A 23,537-nucleotide genomic window follows, 5' to 3' on the forward strand; every position below is an offset into this window, starting at 1 on the left:
GTTCCTGACGCCGACGCCCGTCTCGTTTACAGGAAACCGACGCACCCGTGTGACCGTTTTGTTTATCTCCGGTACGGCTGCTGCACTTCCACCGCGGAAAAAATGTCATAATCTCGCCCGTTGTCACTCGGATATGCTCTGCTTGTTTGGATTGTTTGGAGTATTACATAATTTCGCGTGACATGAACCAGTACACTGAATAAAAATACAAATAATATATTCATTTGATTTTTTATTGTTGAATTTTAAACAAAACAATATAACCATATACATTTGTATGTATCTACATAGGGTCAGGCCTGCCGAGGGGAGGGGAAGGGGACAAATTCCCTTGAAATTCACTATATGGCAACACTGAGTAGCAAAGAAAATACGAATAATTATCAAGTAAATATTATGAATAGATATTTTTAATAATGTTTAATGCCTAATTAAAATATTTCACATAAAATATGATTTCAGAAAATATGTGGCAACTATGGCTAATTTTTATATTTATTTGTAACATAGAAAGGGTTAACTCATACATACCTATTATTATTTAGGCCAGGAATCATTGTTTCTCCATGGCCCTGCGTAGTGTAAGTTTGGTTTAATATAAGTAATATGTTTTGAGGGGTGAAATATTTTAAAGAATAATATTGGATTATGTAGGGATTATGTACCGAGAATTCTCTATTGAATTTTTTAATTGAGCTTCAGTTATTATTTTAAAAAATAGCTCCAACGAAAATTTTTATTTAAGGAATAAGTCGCATAGATTATGCCAAAGATTTAATAATATATTTATTCTTAAATTATTAATCTTAAGTTTTAATCGGAAATCCCTGTCCCTTTCTTCACTACCTGCTCTGAAAGCAGCTGTGAATTTAGCTGATTCACAAACACTTTTTTTTTTCAAAATTGCAGCAATTGTTAATCATTTTAAAATTTTCAAATCAATTTAATTTTTTATTTTTAGGAATTTATTTCAATTCAAAAATTACAATTTTGTATTTTTCTCGAAAAATTCACGAGAACATTAAAAGTGTTCAAATTAATACATTACTAAATCTCAGGCTGTTTATATTATAACAATTACGCAAAGCGCATTCTTAAAGAGTAAGTATCAGATAATAACATAGTATATTTTAGCGTCTTATTTAACTTCAAAAGAGTATTCAAGTACACGGCGTATTCACAACACTTTAAACCCCGAAAACACTTCCACAATTATCTTTTATTTATATGGAACTTACACTTATCATAATTTTAATTTCACACACGGAGCTACGCCTAGTATCGACTAAGACAACCATAGGAAGTCCGAAGAAGCAGCTGCTTTCCACTTCGCGTCAGACCAGGTGCATCTATGAAGTCCAAACTTCAAGAGTTCAACTCTATCTTCGGAGACAACTTGAAGATTACGTGACGCAGAAAAGGCTACGAAAACAACACGTATATATTTATTTATACTAATTGCACAACTTGTTCATGATTTAAAACACATAATAATATTTATAATTCTTAAACTTTGTATTCAAAAAAATATAAACGCATGACAGTAAAATTCTCGCAACCGATGAGAATATAATTGTAAATTTTACAGTGTTTGGAAAATGTATGAATTGCCTTAATTATAATTGTGCTTAATTCGCCCGCGGGAGAAATGCAAATAACATTGCAACGTAATTCCTTTTAACTGGTTGTTGACATTAACACTGTAGTAATCTCCACTGATGTTTTACTACTAAAATGGCTGATAAAATGCATTTAAGCGACCCTTAATATATGTTTAGAAATGTAACTAAAATATATTTTATTTTAATTAAAAAAAATGGTAAATTTGTATTCTACGTTTCAAAACCTCCCCTGAAAAGGATGAGGGTTATTTTTCGCCATATAGTCATTAAAACGATTGGCCAGTTACAAATAAAGGCAATGAATGTCACTTTTCTTTTTGGTGGTTATGTGGTTAAAAGTGTTAAAGCAAAGAATATTTATTTAAAAAAAAAGCCAAACTAGATTGTATAATATTTCTAGATCCAAAAATTAAAAACTAGTAATGTACAATATTTATCAAAATGTTGGTGAAATTTTGAGTTAGTATAAATGTTAAACTGCAATTTATTTAAAATGTGCATAAGACATGTTTTAAATTGCATTAAATGTTTGTAATTTACATATATACATACTTTGTACATAGTCATATAAGATATGTAGTATTTGACTGTTAAATATTAATTTCTTATATAAATAATAAGACAATTTATAAAGATTAAACGTCTTTTACGTTTTTCAAATTAAACAGTCTCCCTGTATATTACGCCGTTATAGTGTTTCGAAATTTATTTATATATAAAAAAGCAAATCTTAAACATACCTACTATATAATATCCGTTTCAACATTTTGCAAATATTATACGTTTTCCATATAAGATAAGATAACATTTACAATAAGCCATTACAACCAATACAAACATTTTTTTGTTTGTTAAAAATTCCACTACGCAATATCGAATACATAGTACTTTTATTATTGTAAGGCTATATAAATAGACATATAAATATAAAATAAATACATACAACGGACAGATATGAGACTTTTTTAAATCGCTGGAAAGCCACAAAATTTTAGTTCACACTTTCTGGGCCACACGCTTATTGTGAAGTCCTTGACATAGATTTTATTTGTATATAAATAAAATTAAACTTATCAGTTACGGTTAAAAGTATAAACTTTGTTTCATTCGTTTGCAGATCGTCATATCAATTATTGCATTGAAATTGTTCTTAGAATTAAATTTGAAATATACATTTTGAGAACCCGTTGTGTGGTTGTGAATTTTTGCCAAGGTCGTAAGTCGGAGTGCAATTGGCCGTCGGTGTTCTATAGTAGTGAAGAAAGCGTGTCTCGTTCATTCGAAATATGTTCATTCATAAAAAAAGATTGCTTATCACCGACGAGGCGGGTGTGTTTGTGTATTGGAATGCGGTGCAAGTAGGCAGTTGATGTGTGTATGTGTGTCGAGTGTGTGAGTGTGTGTGTGGGCGAAGAACCTAACCAACCCCGCCCACTTCCTTCTTCCAACTTCCGGTTGTGCACCAAACAAGGCGATCCCAAACGACACGTGGGATTGAAAACATTTGGTCGTTGAGACGTTGCGAAGACACGAAGAAATGAATTTTTATGTGTTACGTCTTGATCAAATAAGATTAGTCATTCAAAAGGAACACGATTGTGATTTATTTATAAACAGCATTCATTTCAAGCATTTTCCATGCTCTAACAATATATTGCACTTATTCATTGAATCCTGGCAAAAGATACTAAAAAATCCTCAAATATCTCTACAAAAAGTTATATGAAACATATCCGTATCTATATCCTAGTAACTTTTTAGAAGCAGTACCTTCCTTTTAGGGTTTGATACGATCCGCAGTTTGTAGATATGTGGCTAAGCATTTATTTTATTAACGGAAGGGTCAGGTCGACAATCAAACTATTCCCAAGGAAATATAGTTTTAGGTTCTAGAATATCTTCGAGAATTTTGTGAGATGCTTGTTGGAGCCAGGACGTCTGTATTAGCCGACTCGCCAATAACACGCTAGATTAGACATTGATATATTATATGTATTGTTAGCTACGAGGAGCTGGTCCGGTTCGTATCAATCAATTGTAATATTTTTTTTATTCTTACGTACTATTTATTATTTTTATATTATTTATGTTTAGTAATAATATGATGTATTGTTTTTTGACCTTCGTGAGGCATTGAAGTAACCTTAAATAAATAAACGTACATATATATTTGCTTGTTAATATACTGATTTTGCTAATATCACGATATTTATCATTGACATTAAGAAAATCTAGGAAAACATAATCTATAATGATTAATCGCAATTATAATTATATTTTAATTATAATATTCACTAATTTTGTTCTCTCAGATACGATAGAGATTAAAAAATCCCAGTGTCCATATGGGATTCGAAGCTAGGTCTTACAGGTAACAGTCAGCGACAGACCCCGATTCAGCCTTTTCGCCACCCCATTATATATTATTATTTTAAAACATTTTTATTGTTTTCAAACTTTAATAAGGTATTTATAATAAAGAAAAAATTATTTTATAAAAAATAAAATGTATTTATATAAAAAATTATAACAAAAAATACAAAATGCTTTTAGACATTTAATTTAAAAAAAGCAAATAAGACAATATTTTTAAAAAATTAAAACATTTAAGATCCAATAACAAAAAATACAATATGTATTAAAAAAAATCTTTTAAAAAAGTGCAATATATAATATCTTTAAAAATCAATAAAAAAATATAAATACATAATTAATTAAAAAATGTTACAAACTAATAAAAAAAAAATATAATATCTATTTAAGAACTCGGTTTCAAAATCTTTATCTTTAAAAAGTAATAGAATAGAAAAAAATATATACACAAATTAATTTTAAAAAGTAATAGCAGTAGTTAAAATATAATATGTATTTTGAAATTTGCTTTTTAAAAAGTATCACTTGACTATAGTGCTAGTCAGATTTTAGTTTTTCTTTAGACCTGGACAAACTTATTAGATTTTGATTTATAGAACCATCATCATTAATTATATTAAAATTGTTTTTAAAATTGTAGTTTTATAATTGTTTTAAAATTTTATTTTTATTATCAAATAAATATAATACTTTTGTACCATTAATCATCCATATACAAATATATATATATATATTGTTTAATTATTTCATAAATAGCGCTTATTCATTAATAGTTACTCCTTAGAGCAAAAAACACCCAACGATGAAGTCATTCAAAACCCCGACAGTTATGCGAGCAGAATTAGTTCCAGTTCAGGTAAACTCTTCGAATGGTAATTCCGAGAAAAAAACAACACATTGTTCCCAAAACCATTTATGAATTAAACCATGCATATACCAAACACCATTTTTTTCTCTCTTCTTTATCATATTATATAATATAATATAATACGTTATAATATTTACAGTGAACTATTATGTATCGTTATCAAAAATATAATATTTAATATAAACGGATATAATCAACAACCCTTGATGAAATTTACACATGGTATTTTTTGGGAACGAGGTGTATGATTCGATTGTAAATAGCCTTATCACGTCCTCAGCAAATATTTAACCTTTTAAACTTGCAGATTTCCTCTTCCGCCAATCTTCTCATTTATACAATGTAGTAATATAATAAAAAAAACAATAACATAATTTAAAAATATATACATATTTTGTTACGTATAAACGTACACATTTTACCGGATGTGATAAAGCGATTAATTTCCGGGAAGCTAGTAGATTATGATAATAATGATATCAGCGGTTTTTAACTATCGTTGAAACTATATCTAGAAATTCTTTCGAGTTCCTGAAATATGTGTAATTTTATTTAGAAACGCCAATGAACTCGTGAATTATCTAATCGCGGAAGAGCACTTATTGATTTTGGTGGAATTTTGCAACGGAATGTAATATTAGCGTTTGTAATAATACTACTCACTGTACTTAATATATTGTATTCTTTTTTCATTGATTTTTATGAATGAACATGAGTGCTTTTATTCTAGGAAAACACGATATACTACCATCCTAACGATAATTATTATTTTCTGAGAATTATTATTGTAAATATATTATATAATATAAAGTAAATGCAGTGGAATCTCGTTCTGGAAACGTGCTTGTATTTCATAACACTAATATATTAAAGCGAATTTCCCCATAAGAAATAGTAGATTCCAAAACCCAAAAATATTCATATAAACATAATTAATACAAAATGCGCGTATATTTTTTATTATTTAATTTATTATGAAGTAATTGAATTTATTCATTATTCATATTGGAATTACAGATGTCTATCACTGATAGCTCAATGCAGCATTTTTCTTTTTATGGAACTTGAACTGAAAATCTTTTTAAGGATTTGGCTCGCACCGCTACAGCTTTACAAAATTTTGCACTGTTTCTCACATTTTACAAACGAAGTAAAGGGTTTTTCAGCTTCTTTCTACTTCTCCTCATATACATATATCTCCTCTGTAGCCTCGCGATGCAGATCCATTAATATTTCAATGGTCCATATTTATCCACCAACTCTTTTACATCGTCCTCTTTCACCTTCCAGTCACATGTTCTTCCCCAAAAACAAGATTTCATAGGTAATTGACGGCTCCATTTATAAGCAAACTGTCAAAGCAATTAGGCACTGTTTTCTTCAAGCAGAATTGAGGGTTCTCTTGGTAACTCCACCCCATGCTTTACCAATTTTCTTGAGGCAGCTCTAGATGTGGAAATGATTTTTCCAAAAGTCCTTCGGTCACTTCGAAGCATCGTTGAAATAGTGATTTGGTGTGCAGCATTTTAAAGTTCAAATTGACCTGTTGATACATTGGCTGGCGTAATGGAAGAAACTTGATCTTAATGAAACAGAATTCCTTCAGTAAGTTGTCCTCAAGGTCTGGAGGTTAAGCTGCAGCATGGTCTATAACCAATAATATTTTGAGTGGCTAATTATTTTCTAAGCGGTTTGTTTTTACTGCAAGAAGAATCTTCGATTGTCGAAAAGAATCATCGGCTCAGTTGGGGAGAAATTGATGCAATACTTACCCCTCGTATTATAAGACATCGCTCTTGTATCAATTCAACATTGATTTTAAAAATGCTTGTATTTCAAAATACTCGTAAACCAAATTACTCGCAATTAGAGTTTCCACTGTATATAAATAACGAATTTGAATAAAGGGCAAGCGGTAAAATATCTCGTTTAGCGTTGCGAACTCATATACACGCCCCTACTATATGCGCCGGCGCTGCAATATATGCAATTACTACTAAATATAAGAATGATGTATTATTACATAGGTTATGATTTTTATATATGTATATAATTTACCCTAGCAAAAATATGCATAGTTCAGTCTTTATTGTGTCAATTAATATCATAAAATATATATTTTTTAAGCTGTATAAAATTAATAGAATATTATGCTCTGGACATGTACATTTAATAATATAATATGTAGAACAAGTTATACTTGAAAACTAGTATTATAAGTATAATACAAAATTGGAGTGATGATATAATTATTCTTAATCAATTCATATCAACATTATATTCGAAACATATAATATACTATTCTTAAAAATTCATAAGCCTTATCGTTTTATATACATATATAATCTTAGAGTTTCCTGCATTAAACAGAGGCTAATCAAGCAGTATCCGTTCCTAAACGAAACTCAATTCCTTTGTATGGCCCTGTAAGATTTCTTCCACGTCCGAGTCACGATTTCCCACAGTTTTCAAAAGACACGGAGACTTTTTGGCCGAACTGTCGGCCACGTTAACGAACAATGGTTCACAATATCCCGGTGCTGGGTTCACATCCCGGATATACCCACAAACGCCGCACAAAAAGCTATGCACATCCTCTCCACAGACCACCAATTTCCGCCCCCTCTTGACAACCATTCACACTCACTATACACTACACAAACACATGCTTCTACTAACGCTCACAGCGTTTCCTTTTTGATAAAACCATTAAAAACGATCGATTTATACGCTGTTACAGCAGTTTGTTGTATCATCTGTCTTACGAGTCAAAAATAACAATAATAATAATAACTGAAAAATAACAAAATCATTTGAATGGTTGCTTGATTTTGATAAAGTACAATTTAATAAACAACTAAATATATATGTAAATATAGCATCAATTATAAGCAAAAAAAGTCGAAATAAAAACACATTAAAATAATATATAAAAAACGCTGTTAATAAAATTCTGACCGATATTTGATTTAAATTCTAACTATTTAATTTTACCCGATATAAAATCCAAAATAGCTCAAATAACTGATATTTTATATTACTATAAAACTATTTTATTTATTGGTATTATAATTATGAATTATTTGATTTCCAAGTAACCATGAACTATATAAAGATACAAAAAAATTATTTTATTATTAATCTTCACAATTTTTAATCTTGATAGTTAATAATAATATTGTCTTTCAATACTTTTTACTTCAATGTACATTCAAGGTCATATTTTACTATTTAAAAATATACATAAATACAAGTTTTAAATGTTCTATTATATATTACCTATATATAATTGTTCTAAGCCGCTTTCGCTTCTTAAAATGAAACATTCTATGCTCAATTTTCTACTCTGTAAATCGTATTGCTGTATGAGCGGTGTACATAATAATACACGTAAACAAAGGAAATATATTTAATTATAATAATAAAAATAAAAATTGAGTTTGAACGATGATTTTCGAGCCGCCGCAAATGTATTCTTTTGTTGTCGACCAATGAAAGATAAGCATTCAAATATAAAACAAGATGGACGACATCAACGTGACAACAGTTTTAAATAATTATTATTTATAAACAAAATTTTGCTACGCGACAATAATTTTCATTAATTTGTCATGTGCGTTGCTCGATTTAACTAAATATAAATATTCGGATTGCATATTAACTAGGTATGTTATAACTATGAAAATGAAATATATACATAATGTATGTAAGGATTATAAGAATATATTGATTAAACTAGATAAACAATCTTCGCAATGAAATCTTCAAATTTTGAATTCCCGTCGACGGGCTCCGAGGCCGAAAAGTGAGTTTTTCCTTTTATAATACATAAACATTATCATTGCTTCCGATTTAATGCACATACACGATAGATTTGACTAAGCTAGGTACGCTTTAAGCGTGAAAATGTAATATATAGTACGTATGAAGATTGAGGTTAATGTCAATCAAACCGTGTATATGCTAATAAAACGTATTTTTTATGTATTGATATTTGGGGATACTATCTTTCACGACGATCGCGTGACAATGGTTGTGGTGCAGTCGGTTATTTAGCTGCAGAAACTTGGTTACAGCAAAATAAATTAAAATTATTATTGCAGCAAAAAAAATTCACCTAGATCGTTCCGTTCCGAGTGACAACTCGCAATATACATATTTGTAGTTTCTTGGATGTTATCTAATAGCCATTTTACAATGATTAGAAATATATGATTGCATACATAGCTGTACAAAATAGGTAAATGGTTGTGTGTAAACAATATTGATTGTTTTTATTTATAATATATTTATTGCTTGATTGTGTCATAGCACAATCATAAGGCTACCTTACTAGTTGGCCTTCTTCTATTATATACTAATGGACTTTCCTTAATGAAAGAAAAATCTGAATTTTAATTTGCACAAACCCAATAAAATATATTTAATCTATAACGTGGGTCTTTAATTATTACAGAATGAAATCATTTCTAAGCATATGCAAAAAAACATGGATATTACAATCTGGGTTACCCATGGACGTTCAATGATGCCACACAGTTTTTCATGTGGGTGTCTCATGTTTTATGAATATTTAATTATGCATAAGCGTTTATATGGTATTGGTGATCTTTATTAAGGGTCGTCACCTTTAATGCCAACACGGCCAGGTCACTGAAATACGAATATAAACAACTATTCTAGGATGTACGAGCATTATGACACCACCCACGTATACGACATACATAATGCGATGACCGTGTCAAGTACTTTAATATATGGCTTATTGTGGTCTATTCTATTATCTTGCGAGTCGAAAATTTTGGAATTATGTGCGTTAGTTGTGTAACAATGACAGTTTTAAATTTTCTATTATACTGTTACGCAATGGAGTTGCTCAATATTATATGAAAGCTCAGTTAAGGTACATACATATAATAACATATACAGGATGATCAACTAAGTAGTTCATATACATTGGAACTTTGCTTAACGAGCACCTACCATAACGAGTAATTCGCAAAAGAAGTATAACAAATTGTAAAAAAATGATTCGCTTAACGAGCGTTGTTTCGCATAACGAGTAACGAAGAGAATTCCGGATTCCAGAAAGTCCCGGATTGTGAGCGAAGATATTTAGCTAGCTCCTGCTAGGTACTATCGTGTTTTATATTAATTCATATGGAAAAAAAGTTTTGCTCACCGAGTGTTTAGCGTTACGAGTAAGATTGTAGAATGATTATGCTCGTTAAGCGAGGTTCGACTGTATATATAAAATAATAATTTAAATGGATTTTATTCAGATAAATATTTTAAAAGCTTCCTGTTAATTTAATTAAAATATATGAGGATAAAATATACCCGCTTTGGTACTGCTACTAAAAGTTACCAATTATGGAGCTTTACACTACAGTAGTAAAAAAGAAAACGCTTCGACATAATTACACGATAATACCATTAATTAGCTGCTTTATTATTGTAAGCCTTTTTAGAGACATCCTACTCATTGAAGAGCAACAATTAATGTCTTTTCTTCTCATAAATATTTATTTTGCATCCCCTTAGGATATGTATGAATCATAACATTGACCTTTTAAAAACACGTGGGAGTTGTACATAGTGTTTTTTTCTAAGGCTGAAGCTAATATATATATATAAATATTAGCATTGATTAAGGGGAGACTTAAGCCATTATTTTATTATGTACCACCAAATAAATCAAATCAAATCATTTAGAAAATTCCACGTGATATGTGTCGATGCAAATTCTAAAAGTTTATTTATAAGTTATATTAAATGCATAAACTAGATTTTAAATAATAATTAAATAATAGTGGCATTGAAAATTAATAATTATTTATAATTATTATTTTAAAATCTGAATCATACTGTAGAATAATATGTTTTCTATGTTGTGAGATGATTTTCAGAATTAATAATTCAAGGCTCGATACTTAAAATATGGAATCCTGTACATCTTGACCGTTCTAAGTTCGTTACTTATTTATAGTATATCTCATTAGGTATCCTTGAAATGTTCATTTTTTTTAAATCTAAATATGTACATATTTAATATAATTTGTTCTCAAACCTACTGATAAGAATACCTGTAACACTTATTACTCAATTATTTTTTCACGGTAACTTAGAAATATTTATTTTATATAAAAATACAAATTTGTAGTCTTTGGCTGACTTATCTTTTATTTATGAATTTTATCATCATCAAATTGCAGTAGATTTAATTAAGTTTTAATAGATAAAAGTACACAGTAGAGCTTTTAATTTTTATACACCATTTCACACACACATAATTAAAATAGCATTATTTTTTCCCTACAAAAACTATTTTTTTTTATATAGCTAACACTTAGGCTTTATGATTAAATTTTATTGTAGAAAATATATATTTTTTTCCAAGTCGAGTTTTTGGGATCAAGATTGTGTATATAAAATATTATTTTTTATGCCATATCATAGTTCTGCTGTGATTTATTTTTCATGATATAATATCACATGCTTATCGGGGACTTCAACAGACTCTTACTGACAACTTTGAATATTTTAAGGCACCAAAAAGGATTAATTATATTTTTGATAGTATATTCTTCTAACAGATATCGTTATTATATTTTTTTTTATATAAAATTGAATAATTAAAAAATAATTAGTAGTACTTGATTTTGTTAAAAAAAATCGTTTCGAATATCCTTATGTATTTTCCTAGATCGGTTTATATAAATGTCAAACCATAACGAATTCTTATTTAAAATTAATGGCGACAAATTCTAGGATAGTCACAGATGTGGTGTTCGTATTCTGAAGTATCATTTTTATGCCTTATGGCATTTTGCAAAAGCCGACAAAGATTTTGCGTAAATTGAATATTTACGACCGAAACGTTTTCACTGATATTGTATTGGTGAGTGCCCACACAAACTTTTATAATTATCAGTAGCGTAATTTTAATAATATGACAATTTATAAATTGCGATTATTTGGCACCTTTTATTGATCGCGTGCAAGTATGCCAGATGTACGTGACAGAAGCCGCCGTCCGGACGGCATATGAAATTTGCGGTAGTGTGGTCGCTTACTCGAAGTCGTAGGTCTCGGCCGACTTCAGTTGTAACTTCGGTTCGGACAACTCCCAGAGAGTGTACTGCAGGCATAATATAAAAAATAGTAAATAGATTGTGCCATGTATTAATAATGCTTCACAAAAACGTGACACAAGGATTGTGTCACCGGACAGTAATTGTTGGCGAAAACATGGCACACATGCTATACCATTGTCCAGGCCGTGGTGCATATGTTGTGCCATATAGTATTAAATGTTATGTTTTTAAATTAAATTGTTTTGCTATTTTAAGAGTTTTTGTAAATAAAATGCATGTAATAAAAAAACATTTTTTGTTTTGTAGCTATAGTAGGGTATATAGACACCCATGGAAAACATTTAACTAACATATACAAACTATATTCTCAATTGTTGCATTCAAAAAATAACAACAACCTTTGTCTTAAAACAAAAATACACACCCTTAACAATAAGGTCAGGAGAGTTCGAAATTCTTTAATATTGTGTCTATTCTAGTTAATTGATTATTATACAAATAAATTTAGAAAATTTGTAGAAGATATATACATATGTATAGTCCATCCAAGATGTTAGCGCTCATCATCGTTGTGTTGGAAATAAGGGTGCGTTTACGCATGCATGCATACATACACAGTTTTCCGCGAATTTGTTTACACCGATAGAAGAACGTTACCAATACTAAATCAGGGCTGTTTTAAGGGTAAAGTGACCATATGTTAGAAATTGAATTAAAAATTATAATGTGTTATATTTTTATTATAAATTATTGTCATGTTGTGTAATTTTATAATCAATAAAACAATTCCTGTATTGTATTGGTATCTTAAAAATTATTATATTAAACAGATATCCAAACTGGAGAGTGATTCCATATCTTATATCATGTTTTTGAATTAAATATGTATATAAATAAACAAAATAAGTAAGAAAGTTATATTTTACACTTTCCTCAAAAAATTAAATTAAAAAAGTAAAAATTGCTTGCACTTGGAATTTCACATGGTCACCCTATTACATTTTCTCACCAATACTGTGACGATGAGCGTTCATATCTTGACGGACTGTATGTAGTATTAATTTTATCAATATAATGTATATTGTATATTACATATTATTGTATATTATTGAAAATTACCATTATATTATAATATTATCGTTATAATAAAAGATTAAGAATAAATATAAATAGGCCCTTCTATAGTAATCCTGCTGATTAACTAGTCGTATTCAATTGTTATCTATTCAACTTATTAGTATATTATAAAATCATGCCATAAGGCTTTATAACAAAAATATTAATAATTTAAATAAATATAATATAGTAATAATAATTACAAATTCGCAACACAGATGTCTCTAATCATTTACTACAACTATATCAATATACAAATTATAATACTGCTAAAAAAGACATAGGAGGGTTAAAGATTTCATTACACTTCTCATTTTCTATTTAATTTTCCAATGTATTTTTTTTATATAGCTCAAGTGTGAACCATTCTAATTTTTAGTACACCTTTTAATAACATACATTTTTTCATTTTTTATTATAATTAATCATTTAAAGGTAACCCGTGTACCTTTTTTATGGTAATCATTATATCCGAACAACGCTCGTCGACCGTCTCTTATGTGCATATGCTATTTTGCAATTTTGCGGAAAAGGTGGCTCAATGCTCAATTAATATCTACGCAAAAAATGCGAATTCAATCGAATTCGTTAATGTCATCATTTATTTTACGATAAAAATTACAATACAATGCCTCAATCAATTTCGAAACACAAGAAGCAAAAAAACATCACCGATGAATGGAAATTCTGTCGCTCACAAAGGAATTGGGTCATCCTTTTTAAACAACACCGCAAAATATGAATGACGAGTTTTTTTTCTTCTGAATATCATTCTTTTTTTTGGATACCTACATCTTTCAGTCCATTGAGAGACTACTACTGCGCAAACAGGAAAGGCGCTTCCGCAAAATTATTTTCCCACAATTGACGACGGTCAAAGATGGACTCGCGGATGTAATAACTATAATTAACACAATGAAAATATTCTAGTAGATCCTCTTGGCATTCAGGGCCGAACTAGGCACACATTATTGACACTCGATAATTGGCATGGCTGGTCATTCTTGGACTCATGGATCAATCGTCACGACGATATTTTGTATTCAGGCGATAGTGCAGCCGTTCAGTCACGAATTTCCTATCATAATTTCGAAACGGACAAAATATATAAATCAACATCCCATCCAAGCTATACGGTGTTGGCATTTTTATGCGAATTTAATAGCCAAACCGTGTGACGAAAGTTTTTTATACATAGAACAGACGAGCGTCACGTAAAAGCGTAAAATCGTGCGAAGCATCTGATTTTAGCCAGATCGTTTTTTTTACTATGAATTAGGTACTACTTTAATTAATAATTTCCATATTTTAATTCACAAGCTCTTTCTACATCACAAGTGAGTAAACCTTTTCAACCTGGTGGGCCACATATGGCATTTATACAGTATACTCTTGATTATCGGAGCTAATGCTGGAGAGGAAAGTTAATGATTAAATCTGAACTATTCATTTTTATTTTGTTTTATAATATATTTACAATAAACGTTATTATTTTTTTATTTATCAAGAAAATCTAGGATTCTCTTATGCTTCAAATATACATAATATACGAATTATTATATAATTACATTCAAATCCCCTTTGGTCGATGTATATTTCAACAGAAATCAGTGCCATATTGTAACTAATGTACTTGCTAGTATCTTCATCACTTATATTCTTATGCTTCCACTACACTCTGTGGAAGTTGTCCGAACCGAAGTTACAACTGAAATCGGCCGAGATCTACGACTTCGAGTAAGCGCCCACACTGTCGCAGATTTCATATGCCCGCGAAAATCGCGGCGTGCGTGACGTTTGGACGGCGGCTGCTGTCACGTACAGCCGGCATATTTGCGCGCGATCGAAAAAAGTGCCAAATAATCGCAATTTTTAAATTGTCATATTATTAAAATTACGCTACTGATAATTATAAAAGTTTGTGTGGGCACTCACCAATACAATATCAATGAAAACTTTTCGGTCGTAAATATTCAATTTACGCAAAATCTTTGTCGGCTTTTGCAAAATGCCATAAGGCATAAAAATTATATTTCAGAATACGAACACCACATGTGTGACTATCCTAGAATTTGTCGCCATCGATTTTAAATAAAAATTCGTTATGGTGTGACATTTATTTAAACCGATCTAGAAAACTACATAAGGATATTGGAAAAGTATTTTTTTTAACAAAATCAAGTACCACTAATTATTTTTTAATTATTTAATTTTATATGAAAAATAATATAATAACGATATTTTTTAGAAGAATGTACTATCAAAAATATAATTAATACCTTTTGGTGGCCTAAAATATTCAAAGATGTCAGTAAGAGTCTGTTGTAGTTCCCGATAAGCATGTGGTATTATAACTTGACCACGTGACCACGATGCAGCGCTCGACATGCGTGTTGACCATAGGACGCCTACGCGCATACTGAAATTGAACAGAGTTACTCGTTCTATCTCAGTTTGCGAAAAACCATATCATTATCTCTCTCACTGTCGTCACTTAACACGCTAGATAGCGAAAGGGGAAGTATCTCACCGCTCGCGCTCGAAAGAGCAGCTCCGACTTCGGCTCTTTTGACTTCGGTTCGTTCGCCGAAAATGTTCGGAAGCGCTCGAAGCTGGCCAAGTCGACTGAATTACCCCCCTCCCCCCACTTTACTTCCCGTTCTCGGTAACCTCGGACAATTTCCGAGAGATTTTAGATCTCCAGCGCTTGCGTCAACCACAGTTACGCCCTTAATTTTCATACTGATTGATATGAGCATGTAAAAAATAATGATAATGTAAGATAATTTCCTTTATTCGGAGATACAAATTGTTATGATTATTTACCTCGGCTGGAGGCTCTTGCAATTTAAATCCCTTTCAGTCTACTTAGTCTATATGTAAATTCGGAACTGCCAGTAACATAAAAAAAAACGATAAAATTAATGTTTTTAAAATGTAACACAGGATATAAATGTTTCGAATATTTTATATGAAAAGGATGACCATTTATTTGTGCTTGAAGAAGATACTTTGGATACATTTCCAGGAAAGAAGATAGTTTGATGGAATTAAATCTACAACTAGCTCAATTATGGTAGAGGGTTTTCCTGTGTCACATTCTATTACATAATATTTTTTATGTTGTTCATATATTTAACCTTTTTAATACGAAGAATTTTAAATAAGAAATTGCATAGAAGAAATAAAATAAATGTATGTAATGTGTTATTGTTTGAAAACATACTAAAGGATGTGTGTATGAGATAAATGGAAGCGGAAGTGTGTGGAGGTATGTCAGGATCGGAATTCGTATACTGATTGCTGCTGACCTCGGATAACGGTAAAGGACGTGCTGTAAAAATGTGTTGTCAAAATTCGTTCTTAAAATAAATAATTGTATCGTACATCGTTGTTAAGATAAAAATAACAGTTATATTTAAATTTTATTGTACGCAAATTAGATACTCCATAACAAGAAAAATTAAACGGCCCGTTAAAGTGAAATAACGTAGAAATTATACAAAATTAACGACCTAAATTTGTAGCTTTAATATACCATTTTTGAACATTAGTTACTATTACTTTTAAGTGCGCTATTATCAAAAATCAAGAATAGACACACAATAGAACCTTGATAATCTGGTCAAGTAAAAATAGGTTCAATAAAAGTTCAATTCACTTAATATTCAGATTCCTTGTATAAAATGTTACTATTACATTTTTTTCGAAAATTATGCACTTTTTTAAAAATAATATGAATTAAATGATTAAGTAAATTACATATTTACTAAAATATCATAAGTGAAAATATAATAAGCAGCACTAGAAATGTTAAATCAGTTATTTTCAAATTCAAGTGCAAGTTTTCCATTTGAGTGATTTAACCAGTAAAATACACAGTGTCTCCTTAGCAAGTTTCCAGAGTATTCATTAACTTTAAAATGAATGGTGATTTAATGCTTTAGATTTTTATTAAATTTATTTTGTTAATGACGATGATTATAATATTGTCTATTTTTAACATCGCTTTATTGATGAAAAATGTAGTGATACTTCATGGAATGGATTTTTATTGCATCGTCGTCAACTAATAGTTTCGTTTATTTCTGTTAAGCTTTCAAAGTATTATTTAATAATATATAATCTACCACATAACTGAATGAATGAAATAGTTGTTGTTGAGGCGAAAAATATTATTAAGATCTTTAATTTTTGTATACGGCTTGCAGCTGATTATTTTTTTTTTTATTATAATACATTTTAAAAAAAAATATTTTTGCATGGAAAAAATTTTTTTTAACAAAAAGTATTGCTCAAATTTTTTAATGTCAAATATTTTATCTTAATATTAGTAATTTCAAGCAATAATTAATAAAGTTTTCTACCTTATATACAAAACGCTTATTTAAAAATAATGATTGTAATTTTAAACAGTTTAATAGTTTGCAGAGAAAATTGATTGAAGTTACGTACAAAAAGTAATTTAGCAGTCTTTTTTAATATCGCAAAAAAATACTTTTGCATCAGAGTTTTTCAATTAATTTTATTGTTATACAATTAAGCAATGCTTTAATATTTATATTCAAACAGTAATAAAGTATCAATTTAATAGAAACAATGATTATTTCTCACAGATAAAAGTTAGATCATAAACCTATTTTTATGTAGGCATTATAAGCACTTCAATAAAACCTTCGATTGTGTCGCCCATGTATATCAAAATAGATACGCGACTCGTGATCGTAAAAACTTTCTACTTCTTCTTATTATTTCTACAAAAATCACCAGACTCACCTGATATCCGAAAGTTTTCATTGAACAACTTCATCCAATATGTTTTGTTGTCGAACAAGTGGCCGTAGTACCATTTTTCAAACGTTTATCGTGTTTGTTTTTCAACATAACAATATCGTAGTTATTTACAAATTATCTCTATAAAAATTACACATTTAAATGTTGTAAACTGGATAATGTTGGTATTTATTATTACACTCGTACATATAATATAGTAGATCACGCGAGCTCACTTATCTATCTTATCGTTTTTTTTTCTAAAAAACATTTTATTCATATAAAATATATTTTTAATTATTTATTATAATTATATATTTATTCAAAGTAAAATATTTTTTTTTTCAAACTTCTAACACGTTCTAACCCGATTTCCTGCGATCTCGTACAGAATTAGATTTTGTGAGAAAAAAGGGAACGTTTATCATAAAGCTGCGGTCTGGTCCGACCGGAAACCGTCGAAAGAATTAAGACGTCTGCGGGGAAAACGACTTCCTCCCATGTGGCCACAAACATTTTAATTGTCATAGTATAAAAAAGAGAAAAAGCTCGGCGGATGTTGTGTAAACGGCCGCAATACATATTTCACTGTGCAACGGGCATTAACAATCGATCGTTCCTAATGAATATTTTCTCGCGAGATGGATATGACAAAATTCAGACGATTTCGTTACAATAAATTACAATTCGATTAAGTGCCCATACTTCAAATTTCTTTGCGCATTTTAACAACAATAAAGTGAAGTGAAGGATCATTAAAAATGTTTCATATTTTAAAACAATGAATGCGAAGAGTGTAGTAGAATGTATTGTTATAATTTATACATTCAATCTAATCTGATTAATAATGAATTTTACCACTCTCAGTTCAAACGTTGTTTATATCAATACAGATGCTGGAGATAAGTAGTAACAGAAGTCTAAAGATAGCTTTTATTAAAAACTAACTAATAAAGGCTGTGGTAGTAAAGCAAAAGAAAATCATATTTACTGAAATAATAAGATCGAGTAATGTACAAAATCATGTTGTTTCACGAATCAGCGTTTTTTCTCACATTTATTAAAATGTGTAACTTTTTGATAATTAACAATAACTTTAGTATTCTTTCAGTATTTGCTAACAGTAGATATTTTTTTGTTTCGATACTTTCAATTCTAAATCAACAATGACAGTGGAGACAAAATAATTTCAGTCAAGATGCTTAATGAGTTGCGACTCGATCATAATTAAAACATCTGTAATGCAATGAATCGGCAGGGATGATATTTAATTTAGAAAGTGTCAAATGTAGTTCAAAAAATTTCGCTCCAGGAATTTTGACATTGATCTATGTAAGGAGTTATTCTTAGAGGTTGTTAGTGAGGTTATTAGGGCTGTCATAGAAGCGGCATAAAAGCTCAAAGCTTAATCACAGACATTTAAAAAATAGGAAATATGTCAATTTGCGGAATATGGATACCCGCAGCGTATCTCAATATGCAAATCATTAATGCATTTTATGATACATGAAGAGCGTAATTCATTATGGGCAGGCACATCTGCACAACTGCTCTTTTAAAAGCAGAGAAGAGTAATTTTACACCAACAAAGCCTTCGCCTTTGTATGCGGAAGAAGACGTTAGAAAAAATCAATGGAACTTTTTTTTCACCCACCGTATTCTTCTGTCATTACTCATATTTTTAGATCCCTGCAACAGTTTTTAGATGAAAAAAAGTATTTTACAAAAATAGATATTAAAAAATTACATTAAAGAATTTATTTCTATTTGTAGAAAAATATGAGAAATATAAAATTTATTGAAGGATTACAAATTTAATTTTTTGACCTTAAAAAAACAACTGTTTGTCAAATCAATAAAACCTTAATTTTGCAGCAGTTAAGCATAGTATTTTTTTATATATTTTATATGCATTAATAAAATATACTTAATCAGAAAATATATAATAGACAATAATACACATTTAAAAGAAAAAAGATTTGTGTATTATTTGGATTTTACAAATTAATAATATGAAACATATATTTTTAATCGTAATCAAGACAATTAAAAATATTTTCTAAGAACTAAAGCATATGATAAATGTTATATGAAATGATTTCAAAATCAAATGTGATTTAAAAAAGTAGCAAATAAGATACCTGGAGCCTACGATAATAGTAATCAACTTTAAAAGTAAACTCAATGAAAGTTCTTGCATTTGATACAAATCATTGAAATTCGATTTTTAAAAAACATTCAATGTAAAAGGCTTTAAATTAATATATAAGTGGCATAATCTATATCGGAATTGGTGATTATTATTTAATTTTAATTTAGATCGATCATCACAGATTAGGTTTACCTAGATATTTCCGATCTCACGGATGAATATCGTGATGATTAATTAAAATCGAACTTGGTCGTACATATTAAATATTGGAAATTCTCTAAATAAATAAATTAGTATCAAGTCACACTTGTACATATTATTATTGATTATTAAAATTTTAAAAAGTATGGAAAATTAATGAATTGCTGCTGCAAAAAGTACATCATTATATACTTTACAAAGAAAAGCAAACTGTTGAGGCTAGTGAAAAAAACTGAAGTTCACTTCCACTAAATATTTTTTTTATTTGTAAAACACTTATTTATTATTGTCCATATTTTTTTTTGATACACACTTTATTTGAGTTATTTTTTGATTATTATTATATATTTTTCAACACTTGTTAATAATTAGAACAGCGATAAACAACACATGATGCAATATCGTATCGCCAATTATTACATGATGAATGAGTGAGTTTCGATGAATGGATCTCGAGCCGAGATAACAACGTTCGACGTGAGCACATTTTAACGTTTTTTTATATGTATATATGTATACTTATAAATATATATACACCTATGACTATTTCGCACAAATTCGACCTTGCATTTCGAAATAAACTGGAGTGAACGAACGATTGAAAAATAGCACACGGCGTTCGAAAAGCACAGTGGCGGCACATAATCGAGACAATATTGGGATGAGAGTAATTAAAAACAGTTTTGTATGTTTATAGATTTTAAATATTATTTTTTTTAACAATTCAATAATATAAAAATCATTATTAATTTACTATTTGGATCTATACATCAGATTCTAATTTATACAAATTAAGTAAAAAATATTATAATTTACAATACATATACAACAAAAAGATACAAGGACATTTAAAATATGGAACATGTTTATTATATACATATATTTACACGCGCGCATGCGCACATCGTTACATATGTGCGCATGCGCATTTTTATATAAATTTTTAAATTATAATCGTTCGATAGTTTTGAAAATAAAATCTATCGCTCATCTCTCTCTCTCTCTCTTTCATAATCGCGCGCGATCGTTTCTTTTTTTTATTATACACATTTTATACAATATATATATAGTATATATATATAAAATCATCTTTTTTAAAAAAATAAAATAGATTCGGAAAAACGAACATTTATGCGTGGAAAAATGTAGTCATTTTTGCAAATCTAATTTTACGTATCTAAAATAGCACATCGCAAACGAAACGATCGCGTTCGTTTTTTATTTATTTGTTCACCCTCGTCTCAATCATAGTCGTGTTTTTATTTATTATTATATTATTATTAATATATATTATATTATAATATTATTTTCGCACTCTTTCTCTCAATCTCTCCGACGCTTTCGCTCGCTGGTGATATAGTTCGTTTTATTTGTTTCATTTTTGGCGAGCGACTTAAATTTACGTTAATAACTGATACAATAAATAAAAAAATAATAACATAAGCGATTCGGAGCGAGGACGGAAACGAACCGGACGCCGACACGTCGCCGTTCGTGCGTTTGTTGCGTTTCATTTGTGTTTCATTATTTATATTATACACGTTACGGTAAATGTACGTTGTCGTATTATGTGCACATATACCGGCGGAGTCGTAGAAACAATATATGAATCGGCAAACGAAAATCTGACTTTAAAATATCTGTCAAAATCATCTGATTGGAGAATAGTGTGACACAACTCAAAACTCTTGATTATTCGTCGTTTATCACAAATAAACGCTGTTTATGAGTTTAATATTAATAATATGCAAATAAATATAATTTTAATTAGCTTTACTGAAAAATCGTGATTTTCGTGTTGTGTCGTTATGATGAGGAAGTGATACGTTAAGGAACATCCACACTTATGTCAAAAGCGTCAGCACGGAACATCACTGAACAATATGAAACACATCGATCACCTCAAGTGTAAATTGGCAACATTACAGGGAATGACAAAAAGCAATTTATATGGTTCTTTACGCATTAAAATATAATCAGTTCGTCTACGTACACTTTGTTGTCAAGTTTTGTTATAATAATAGTGGACAATTTACACTCGAGGACGTCAATGGTACTCTATGTATGTTCAATATAAGTATTACGCGCACTGTGCTGACACATTTGTTCGGATGCATATACGGCACAGTTCACCGGATCGGCAGTTGGAGAACGAGCGAGCGCCGCGCGGCCACTGCGACGGTCGCTTTCGGCGTAGTGTGAACGCTTCTTGGAATTCTCGGAACTGCCGGTCCGGCGTTCCGGAGGGTTGTATTTCGATGGATGTAGGGCGATTACTTTTATAAATCTAATCACTTTTCACAGATTTCCGACGGTAAGGGTGCACACACTGACCGCGATCGCGCAGTTCGATTATCGTTTAACATAAAATAAATGCTTGAATAAATAGGTACGTAAACTAGGGGACGAGCGGCTCGGTCCGTTTCCGTGTCGCGGGCGGGCTCGCCGGACTAGATAATACTGGAAGGGCTGACGCCCGCCCGCTCTCCGCCGCGAGTCTTTCGTCAGCGTCTCGTGGGGGGCTTGCACCGACAGCCGGCGGGGCCCGTGCGGGCGTAGGCTCCCGCACACAGAGCGGCCGCTCCCCGCAGCGGCCAGTAGCACAGAAGACAGGGCATCGCCGCGGCCAGCGCGGCCAGGCACCCCCATCGCGCGCCCCTCCTCGAGCCCGTACACGAGCACGGTTCGTCCGCGCAGGACGCGCCGTCGCCGTCGTCCTTGCAAAAGTGGTAGAAGACGGCTTTGGGTAAACACATGCACGAGGCATAGTCGATCGCCGTTTCGGCGCTGCACAGGCACGAGCCGCAGAACCAGCGCGAGGGTAGCGGCCGCGGCCGAGCGCACTGGGCGCACCGACAGCGGCCGCAACTCGAGCAGATGATCGAGTCGGGCGGACAGTCCGCCGGGCCGCCGTCCGTCAGCGCCCGCTTCGACGGCGGCTGCGTCGTCACGGGCGGCCGCTGCTGCTGCGGTCTCGAGGGCCGCAAATGTCGCTGTTGCCGTTTCCCGGTCGCGCACTCGTCGGCCGGCGCCGGCGCTGCCGAGCCTCGCGCCGGCGTTTCCACGTAAGCGTTCAGCCGTCGCTCAGAGTCTGGCCGCGGCTGACTCAACGTCACCAGCGGCCGGTGGGGCAGCCGCGTCGCGCTCCCCGGGAGCTTCGCCGGCCGAGGGGGCGCAGTCGCGCCATGCTGATCCATCTCCCCGCTAGCCCAGCCGAGGGAACTCCTCGCTGCCTCCCTGGTCCCTCCGCATCGTCGCCCACTGTCAACAAAAAAAAAACATTCATTAGAAACAGGAATACATCAAAATCATTACAATACTGTAGCAATATTCAC

At 31.3% G+C, this 23,537-nt stretch overlaps 1 protein-coding gene across 8 annotated transcripts in view; it reads right to left on the reverse strand.

The window, feature by feature from the left end:
* sty (sprouty signaling antagonist) overlaps positions 1-23,537 on the reverse strand; it is a 165,209-nt gene that overhangs the window by 22,793 nt on the left and 118,879 nt on the right. For 6 of the 8 annotated variants that reach the window (XM_088192354.1, XM_088192351.1, XM_088192350.1 and 3 more), the window contains one exon: positions 20,893-23,463. The exons of the other annotated variants lie outside the window; for them this stretch is intronic. In XM_088192354.1, the coding sequence (XP_088048480.1) occupies positions 22,707-23,399 (693 nt within the window). In that variant the 5' untranslated portion in view covers positions 23,400-23,463 and the 3' untranslated portion in view covers positions 20,893-22,706. Of the gene's footprint in view, positions 1-20,892; positions 23,464-23,537 lie in introns of those variants that run through there. 8 annotated transcript variants of the gene reach the window in all.

This window comes from Plectrocnemia conspersa, unplaced genomic scaffold, assembly GCF_051122295.1.
Source record: "Plectrocnemia conspersa isolate PC_06_02 unplaced genomic scaffold, ASM5112229v1 ptg000009l, whole genome shotgun sequence".
NCBI lineage: Eukaryota > Metazoa > Arthropoda > Insecta > Trichoptera > Polycentropodidae > Plectrocnemia > Plectrocnemia conspersa.